The sequence below is a fragment of the Micropterus salmoides genome, unplaced genomic scaffold (genome assembly GCF_014851395.1).
Source record: "Micropterus salmoides isolate LMB-PRFRI ecotype aquatic unplaced genomic scaffold, ASM1485139v1 Ms_hic_scaffold_4, whole genome shotgun sequence".
Taxonomy (NCBI): Eukaryota; Metazoa; Chordata; class Actinopteri; order Centrarchiformes; family Centrarchidae; genus Micropterus; species Micropterus salmoides.
Genome location: NW_024043372.1, coordinates 39,980,877 through 39,991,264, shown reverse-complemented (window position 1 = coordinate 39,991,264; position 10,388 = coordinate 39,980,877). Strand labels below are relative to the sequence as shown.

Here is a 10,388-nt window from a genome sequence, read left to right as displayed (position 1 = left end):
CAACGAATAATTCGGGACAGTCCCAAATTTTTCAAGACGTTTGGTCACCCTAAGCATATGCAACATAGTGGTTTAACAATAAAAAATATGGAGTTCATTCCTGATCATAAAGAACATTATGTGAAACAAAATAATCTACATTTTTGGAGCTTTGAACTGCGTCTCAGGTGGTCACATGGTGTTGTCACATGGAACCTTGGTCATGTGATAAAAAGCAATCTTCATCATTTGTAAACCTTATTCGGAACTGAAAATCATTCTGCCCTAAATAAGACAACACAAGTTTTTACAAAAAAGACATGCAAATAAAATCAGACCAGTAGGTCTTAGGGTTACCCCCTAACCCTAACCCCCCCCAAGGTTTTTATTTATTCATGCTGTGTGCTTCTACTCCTTCCACTCACTATAACAGGTCCTACATCCCGACTATATCTGTGCAAATGTCCTCTTTTGTCACCCCATGCTACGACAGCCATGCTCATTGTCTATATTTATTCTCTTGACCAAACAGCTGCTTAGTAAACCAATCCCTTACAAGTGGAGTGAACAGCTGCCATTCCACAGATAGAGACAGAGAAAGAGAGGGCGCTCAGTCAAACCATTAATCAGACTGTGAGGAAGAGATGACTGGGACAAGTTGAGAAAGATCGCAAAGAGTGGCCAGACATAGCGGACGGGACTACCACATTCTGAAAGAATCTTTCATAGGCCTTTTGGAATACCACTTCAAAAGTAAACTTTGTACAAATACCCTTGGAGTCCCAATGGCAGACAACAGCAGTCCCCCATTGACATCCTACATCATGGATGAGGAAACTCTGAAGAGAAAACAGAAGGAGAAGCTAAAGAAGCTGATGGCAACAGGAGGCAACCCAAGGCCTGCGCGCTCTCTGCTGTTCTTGACGCTGAGGAATCCTTTCCGCAAGGCATGCATCAGTATTGTGGAGTGGAAGTATCCTGCTTTAGTAAAGGCTCACTGGGCAGAGGGATGGCTGGATAAATATAAGATTACATTTCATGTGATTGTTGACTAGAGACCATATTGACTTTCAGGAGCAATAAAATGTTAAATGTTATACGTTATATCTGTAGCACAGCTGTAGGTATGCGTGTCGAGGTGCGTGCTGTTTCGTTTGTGTGGTGTGGGAACATCTACAGTATATGTCAAGTATCAAGGTTGGCATGGAACCTTCCTATAAATCCTTTTCAGACCTTTTGAAATAATAATCCTGCTGGCCATCTTTGCCAACTGTGTCGCCCTGGCTGTGTACCTGCCCATGCCTGAGGAAGATACCAACAACACCAACAGCAACTTGGTGCGTCAGCATGATTTGTTTGTGTGTATATTGTGGATACTGATACTGATCCAAAGTGACTGCTGAGCCACACTGGGTGCTTTGAGAGCGGGCCATATTGTTGTGCGTTTTTAATTTTTAATAAAGTTTCACCAAATTGAGATAATCTGCATTTACATTAACTATCTTTCATGTTACATTTTCAAACATATGAAAACAGTTCACAGTTAGCTACAAAGTACAAATACTTTGTTACTGTAGGCGAGAGCGGGGATGATTGAAACATTTTTCTGATAATCGTCATTTTACAACATAACGTTACAGACAGAAATAATTTGTTGTTGTGAGCAAAATCTCACGCTGTGTTGTATCAATACCAGATGCTATCTTGTAAGAATGTGCAACGACTTCGGTTTAATTTGACTTTAAATGAAAGGTGCGCATTGTTTCATTCATTCTGTGCGGCACATATGAAACACAGGGGTGGGACAGAAGAAACACAACAATATACATTTGAATTGTTTATGTTATTCTTGTTTTTTTATTTAAAATGCTTGACAGTGTCTTTTTTAATATGTAATTGCAAACACATTATGTCCCTTAATAAAAATATAATAAATATAACTTTTTAGAACATCAAACAATTAATGTGCATTTGGATTAGATCTTGGCTGCTCTTTTTATGTTCATCTGCAGCATGTTTTCCTGGTCCACTGTGAAGACCCTATTATTTGGCTGCGAGTATCCTGGTGGTCAATTCTGCAGCCTAGTGGACTCTGCCCCCCTCCCGCAGTATCTAAATGCATAGCTACATGTCACAGTGACTCCTGACTTTTAAACTTCACTTGCTTCTAAACAGTAAAACATTGACATTTAAAACTTCAGGATTTGTTAAAGTACTAACTAACCTGTCATGTGATCATGACCATGGCACATGAAACACTAAACACAACTCCTCATTCAAAAAAATTACTTTCTGTGATTGAAAACAGCCTTTTCTGTATAACTCCGTGAAAGTGCGACGTATCCACCTGATTTTTCATTTGGTTAAGAATTGTGTACTGTATGTGCTGACGTAGTTTGGCATATCTGACTTGTATAGGCTTGGAGAAAATCACTGTGTTTCATTAGTCCCGCATTTCAATTGTCCCGACTATCTGCACTAATCTGTGTTAGTGAGCACTTCTCCTTTGCTGAGATAATCCATACACCTCACAGGTGTGGCATATCATGATGCTAATCAGACAGCATGGGTATTGCACAGGTGTGCCTTAGGTTGGCCAAACCCCCCAGTATGGGAAATTGTCCATTTGTCCTCTTGCAACCCAGTTTTACGTGTGATTGTGATTCACTATAACTTATAATGCTGTATTCAACCCTGTCTTGAGTGAATTTAAAAAGATGGGTTGATTTTTGTAAGATCAATAGACTTGAATGTGTAGTACTTTTTACTTTTGATAAAGTAATTTATACTTTTACTTGAGTAGGTTTATAGTGGATTACTTTTACTTTTACTAGAGTAACATTGTTTGTGTGGTATCTGTACTTTTACTTAAGTATGAAAATTGAGAAGTTCTTCCACTACTGGTCAACTCACAGTGTAAACATGCTTTCAGGAGCTCAGCAGTGATTTCACACGATAGGTCAGGTACATCTCAGCCCTCAACACAGTGACACTGACAGGACTGAATCTGAGCCCACCAACACAGCTGCGATCAGACTCATCACTACTTAGCTAACAGCTTAACAGAATCGTGTTTTACTTTGGAAGACAATGAAAGAAGTACATTTAACATACAGTATTAGTGTACATAAATCTGGAGAGCTGCTGTTGGCTTTTACTCAGTGATTGAGAATGGGCCTACATCATTTGACTTAAAAATTATATTAAAATCTTAAACTGCAGAGGTAGGTATTAATGTGTTACATTTAATCAGTTACTTTTTTGAGTAAATTGTACTTGTTGGAGTAGTTTGAATGAATCATACTTTTACATTACTCTTACTTGAGCAGCCTTTAAAGGAGACTTATTGTGCTTTTCCACATTTTATGACTTATCTAAAATGTTATAATGTTGGATGTTCATGTTAAACATGGCCAAAGCTTCAAAAAATGAGCTATTTAAAAGAAATCCCTCTGAGCAAAAACCTCAGAGAACCTCGTGCTCTGAACACTCTGTTTTCAACAGCTTTTTCTATCAAGGGCTCCGTTCTATAGCTGTGTCTCAATTCAGGGACTGCATCCTTCGAAGGCTGCATTTGAAGACCGAATACGTCACAGTCGATGCAACTAGGCTGTCCCATTTCAAAGGCTCCTTCAAATGCGGCCGACAAATGCAGCCTTCTTTTCGTCCGTTTGGAGGATCCAACAGCTGGATCCTTCGCAGCCCCAGCTATCCCGACATTCATTGCGAGCCGGTTGATTGTCCCAGCGTAAATAATGGCGTTGGTTGTGGTTGTGGAGTTGAGCCCCCCGGATTTTACCTATAAATGTAAGTATTGGATTTCAACTCACTTCGAAAGCCAACTACACAAATGTAAAAATAACGAGGCATAAAAGCGCAATGTGTCGTTTAAAGAATAGTTTTGTGGAAGAAGTTAACGTGAGTTAAGTGATTAACTGGCGAGCTAACGTTACCTGAGGTTATTGATGTGCTAACATTAACGTTAAGTTAAACTCGGCTTGGCAAGTTACAACCTCAAAAATAAAGCCTTTAACGTTTTCACTTAAAATCAAAGAGGTTCAGAGTCAGACCTGCGTCTTACCGAGATTGTCGCGATATTAAACATCACTAATACTTAATATTATGTACATGAAAATAATGTTACCACGTAACGTTAGACTAATTTAACGTTAGACGGGTTGTGAACCCTGCTTGGTTTTCAGACAGTTAACGTTAGTAACGGTTGCAAAAACCTTGTGATATAGTACACGGTTAATGTAACTAGGTTATTTTGCGATTTATGCTGCTTACTCTTTGGTGATGTGAAGCAAAAAACTTCCTTGAACATGTCGTTTTGTTTTAGGGAGCAAGGAGCAAACTGCCCTGTTCATTAAACTGAGGGGGGAGAGTGACCACCTCTTCACCGGGGCAAAAGCTTCTGCCAACGTGGCTTGGAGGTAATTAAAGTATCAATAGCCCTTTTGTAATATCTGCATTTAATCATCTTGTACTTAAAGTTACAGTTAAATGAGCCGCCATCCTATTCACAGCCTTTAACAATAAGACAACCAGTAGATGGGGCAGCCCTTTGTTGTGTTTTTGTGTCTCTGTCCTGCCCTGTCACCTTTTCCAGTCTTCACAAAATTACCATTTCTTTTGTTTCTCTGTGATTAGGACAATTTTGGAGAAAATGGGCCTGTGGGGGAAGGTGACTTCCCTCTAAGCTAAAAAAAAGTGGGACAATTTAAAAAAACAAAACAAAGTATGTATGTTTGATTTGAAATATATATTCTTATATATTCTGTATACATTTTTTTAATAATTTTTGTATAAATCGTTCACTGTGTAGCATAAAGGGAACTACAAACTACATTCATCTTACAACCCTGTTTTAATATAATACATACATTTACTGTGTACGTTGTATATTCATTTCATTCATTTTAGTCATGCACGTTAATAAACACAGTTGCTGAAATTTGTTTTTCTGCTGTTGTTATTTACCATGATTGATTTCCTGTGCCTTAGGATTGCAAGTGTCCAGGGTCAGGAGAGGGTGTAGGGGGGAAGCCCACTGCTGCAACTTGGCCCTGGTTTGTCCTCATGGATGAGGTGTTGGGACAGAGGCATTCCACCACCCCAACTGTCGTAATTGCCTCTATCCCTGAGGACACACCAGGGCCAAGTACTGCAGTGGGTGACCAGGAGGAGGAGGAGGAAGAGGAGGAGGAGGAGAGCCAGCCGAGAAAGAGAAAGAGGGACAGAGAGGATGAGCTGCTTCAGCTTCTTAAGGAATACAGAGAGAGTTGCAGAGACAGGATGGACAGGCTGTTCTCTCTACTAGAGAGACTGGCCGAAAAATAAATCCTTAAATAATAATATACAATATTTATTAATCAATTAAAATAAAATATTTGTTAAATAAATGATTTTATTTTCTGTGGTCTTTTGAACTATTTACAACATATTTACAACATTTATTCCACTGAGCAGGGAGACCCTGGTGATGCTGCTGGACCTGGATGGGCTGCCACAATAAAGACCCTGGTGTATTCTGTCAGCAGAACATCATCTGGGGTGGTCTGGACACAGAGTGTGTCGCATCGTCCATCAGTGGGTTTGCAGGGCTGGTTCAATCGACAGCTGCCATTTCACTAAGATGTTTTAGTAAGAGGCAAGAATAATAAGCTGTGCACATAAAATACTAATTCACAATCTTATTTGGACAAAATAAATCTCTACAAAATATTTCAACAGGCAAAATTGTTAGGATATGAATAGGAATTTACCGATCTTTTACTTGCCTGTTAAAAATATTGGTGGTCAGGGAGCACCTCCTCCAGGGCAGACACCTCTGCAGACAGCTGGTCACGCCAGGGAGCACCACTGACTGTCTCCAAACCGTTCTCCCCTCATCCTCTGCCTCATCCTCCTCAGGCTCATCCTCTGGGGCCACAATGTCACCTGCCCCAAGGCAGATGTTGTGGAGGATGGCTCATGCTGTTATGACCTGAAATGGTTAAAAATATATTTCAGTCTAAAAAATTTTTTTTATGGTTTTTGATGAATCAGTCTGTTGATTTACTCATTAGTATAATTTAAAAAAATACTCACGTGAGGTACAAAGGTGTGGTGCACCTCCAGCGCTTGCAAGAAGATGGCCTGGAACCTGGTCTTCATCATTCCAAAAGCACGTTCTATAATGGACCGTGCCCTGGAGTGATGGCTGTTGAAGCGCTGGGCTCCCACACCTTGTATTGGTGGGTGTTGGAGGCACGGGTACCCTCCGTCTGCAAGGATGAAATGCCCTGGAGGAGGGTAGAGTGAACTCCTGTACAGTGGGCTGTCGTGGACCGACCCAGGCCAGCCCACATAGGTGTCAATGAAGCGGCCCTGATGGTCACAGACATGCAGGATGATGGATGGAAACAGTTTCCTGTTCCTGTAGCACTGACCATCAGGGCCGCTCGGTGGCTTGATGCGGACATGGCAGCCGTCGATTGCTCCAGCTGCTTTAAAAAAGGCTCTGTGTCTTGCCAGCCCTGCAAACCCACGGGATATCGGTTGTAACTCATCCTGGGTCTTCGGTAGGTGGATGACCTTGTGGCGAATGGCCACCACCTCCTCAGTGACTCTGTGGACGATGCGGTGGACAGTGGATCGAGGCATTGCAAACACTCTGGAGGCCACCCTGCATGATGCCCCGCTTGCCAGCCACAAGAGAAACACCAGGGTCTCAATCGTGGCACCCCATCCGTGTCTCCGTTCCTGGTTTAGGAGGCCCAGTAGCACTCGTTAAAAAACCTGTCCAGCACAGGCACAATCAGATTTATCCTGCAGTACAGGAGCCTTGTCTGGTTTAGGGATACAAGGAGAAGAACAACTGTTAGTTGTTGTTAGTTGTGAAGTGTAGAGAGCTTAATTAGATAAGGCTTGTATATCTTTCTATTCAACTTGCTTTAGCTGATCAATGACAAAAACACTGTCAATATTTTAATATTAAAGTAAGGTTAGGGTTTCTTTAAATATGAAATTATTTTGTTAAAGTGAAATGGCAGTAGCAATAAACTACGTTAACTGTGGTTAACATCACTGTTAGCTTTAGGAAGCCTATAGTTCCTAAATACATATAAAATGTAACGTTTCTTAGTTACTTTCCCCCGTATTTACCTGGCCAGGGTCCTCTCTCAGCCTGAGATATCATGCGGCGCGCCGGCGGTGAAGTAGCTCTAGTTCCTCTATTAAGAGGTAAAATACCAAAATTAAAATATTCGTCTCCATGCCGGTGGACCGCAGCTGTGAAGGTTGCTAGGCGACAGGAGTGGCGCTTCCCCACGCATGGGTAAGGGCGGGGTCAGTTGATGACGTAATAGACAGTCCTCCGTAGACCAGACCGTCTCATTTCTGCGGCCGCATGCCTTCGTGGGCCACAGAAGCCACGCCCTTCGAAGGATGCGGTCCCTGAATTGAGACACAGCTAATGTAATACGGAGCCAGATGGAGAGCTGGTGTTCCATATATGGTAATTTGCTCCCATAGCAACGGCACGGCAATGCTCAGTCTGCCTGTTCTGCCCAGCAACAACAACAGCCTGGTAACATGCTTCAGGTCTTGGCCAATCAGAAGACAGTGGGTTTTGAGAGGAGGGGGGGGGGGGGCGTTGATGTGGACCAATCACTGTGATGTACACACCCCAGCTCATGCTTAATTGTAATATGTAATATGTAATACAATCTCTACACAATCAAATTTGTTTTTTAAAGGAAGAAAAAAATAGTAGTTCAGCACATGAGGACTGAACACACCACTCTACGAACAAAGTTGCATTACCAATTGAGCTAATTGCAAAAACAGTAAATGTTGGAATTAAATGGTCAGTTGATGATGTTCTGGCCCACCATCTAATGACTTGAAAAAAATTTGGCCCGATGCCAGACTTATTTGCCGACCCCTGATTTCCATGAAGAGTCAGTATAAGAAAAAAAAATATATATTTTTTTTACTTAATCATGCAAAGCTGCCATACAGGAGTCACAGAACTACAATATATGACTGGAAAAGCAGTATAATAGGTCTCCTTTAAGAGAAAAATCATTACTTTTACTGGATGTAAATATTGCATTACTTACGTATTTATTATTTTATGCATTCATAATCTGTTAGGAAGCAGGTGGTCAGCTGGTCCCAGGTCTGCTGGTGCTTTGTTATCCCACAGCAGCACACCGCCACATGACTCTGTTCAGAGTTGATTAATGGCTAACTACAACATGCTAGTACGGCTTTCAGATCAGCTAATATTTACAGATGATATTGCACCGTGCAGCCAGCCCGGTCTCATCCCAGGGCGTCTCACATGTCGGTATCTGACATCGTTGGATGAGTACATGTTGTGAAGTCAGTCCATCAGAGAGACCATCAGTAGCTGAAATCATTGCAGTCACACCCACATCAAATAAAAGACAGATGATGATGATCGCTTTTACTTGAGTACTTGTTTTTGCAAATTAACAGTACTTTTGCTTTAGTACAGTTTTTGGCTACTCCACCCACCTCTGCCGATACGCCGATCTGTGTACATGTCATATTGGGGAAGGGTGGGTGGGGGTGCCATGGTTTTAAAAACATTGGGAACCACTGGTTTAGGCACTTAGTACTTACTTCTTACTGACTAATTACTACATTACCCCAAAGCATGTGAAGTAAATGTGTTGGACTTTGAACAACTTGACTTCTCTTGAATAATAAAGCGCACCATTCCTCTGATCTATACAGAACTAATTGGCTCAGTGCAACGGGCATGTAGGAGGTCATTCCAACATTAAATGGTCAACTTGGGTTTATTGGTAACACTTTAGATGACAGTGCAATTTAAAGTGTATTTTTCTGTACTGATGGGGTATCAGTACAGTACGTATGAATAGCAACATATAGGTACAAGGGAAAAAGTTGCGAAGTTAGTGAATAATCAGGTAACAATGTATACTGTAGGTATTTCTACTACTGGGCACTTTATTCTGTTATTATAAGGTACAGTAGCAACAAAGCTAGAAGTTTGGGGGAAGATGGGGTAATGAGTCCTACGTTTTATTCTATTATATCTATATATTATATCTATTATTTTTATATATCTACTTTTAATTATCTACTTTTATAAATCTTCTGTGATTTCTTTAAAAAAAAAAAAAAGATTTACAGCGGAGGGGTGCAGATGATAAGAAAATTAGGAGGAGCGCATAGGCGTCGCTAGACCCTTTTTACTGGGGCATGTGCCCCGGTATCCATGTGCTGTGCCCCAGTAAAATTGTCAAGACCCCTTGGCATTGTTTTTGGACGTGTAGGGCTCCACGGTCAAGTTAGCAACAATTGGCAACATCTGCAACGTCCGGTCAAGTTAGAAATAATATAAATGCAATGTCCGGTAACACTCTCAAAATAAACTACTGATTAATGTGAGGCTCATACATGTGTACACGAAATTAAACTTGCGCATCCAGCTGAGAGCTGTGCTACAGTCTGCAGCCGGACTTTATTGCATTCCAGCAGCAACATTTGTGGGACCAGTCCAGCACACAAATGTGATGGCACTCATAGGCACAAATCATTTTAAAACAAGACAGTGATTATCTGTCGCTCAGTGAAGGTTTAGTTACAACTCTGGACTAATGCAAGGCAGAAAGCAAGTGGATTCACATTGACTATTTAAATGTTGATTAGCAGCACAGACTGGGCAATATGGATGCACATCTCTCAGTAAATAATAAACATCATTTATTCAGTCAAGTCACAGTATAAATTATAGATGGATAATAAAAAAAATAATTATCACAGTATAACAATATAACAAATGTTCAATAAATATTTGATCTTATTTATTTGAATCTTGAATAAATTAGCACTTACTTTTTCAATTAAGATATTTATTTTGTTGAGAGAAAAGGGACAAAAAAGAATCAACTTAATTTTACTTGTGCATATTTGGTGAAAGCAGATTTTTATCATGATAGTTCTGAATGTTCTGCCTCAGATTTGTGAAGTGATCCACTGTTTGGAATCAAGTGTTCTGACCATGAAGAAAAGTTTAAAACCACAATTAACCTGGTTTCTTCAACTTTCACTAAGTATGAAAAATCAGCCTTTAAACTCGATAGAAGTACTTATTTGATATTTATCTTGATCATTTTCGATATCAAATAATAGGAAATTGTTTATCTTGAAAACATTTTTGTCCATATCGCCCAGCCCCAGAATAAATAGTATTTTAGCTTTAAAGATGTTAAAGGAGACTGGGGGAGCCAGTTTGAATGGGCCTGATGCAGCTGATAACAATAATATCTAGCAAGTATTGATATCTATAATTTACAGAGCCTATGCTTAAATTTGTCAGAAAAGTAGATGCTGGATCATAAGCCAGTAATAGCACAGTTGATCCA

General features: G+C 40.5%; 1 protein-coding gene across 1 annotated transcript in view; it reads left to right on the top strand.

Moving 5' to 3' along the window:
* Window positions 1-622: 622 nt before the first annotated feature.
* Window positions 623-10,388, top strand: part of LOC119886874 (dihydropyridine-sensitive L-type skeletal muscle calcium channel subunit alpha-1-like) — a 144,395-nt gene continuing 134,629 nt past the window's right edge. Inside the window, exons 1-2 of the mRNA XM_038697844.1 lie at window positions 623-952; window positions 1,211-1,316. Of these exons, the coding sequence (XP_038553772.1) occupies window positions 765-952; window positions 1,211-1,316 (294 nt within the window). The 5' untranslated portion in view covers window positions 623-764. The remainder of the gene's footprint in view (window positions 953-1,210; window positions 1,317-10,388) is intronic.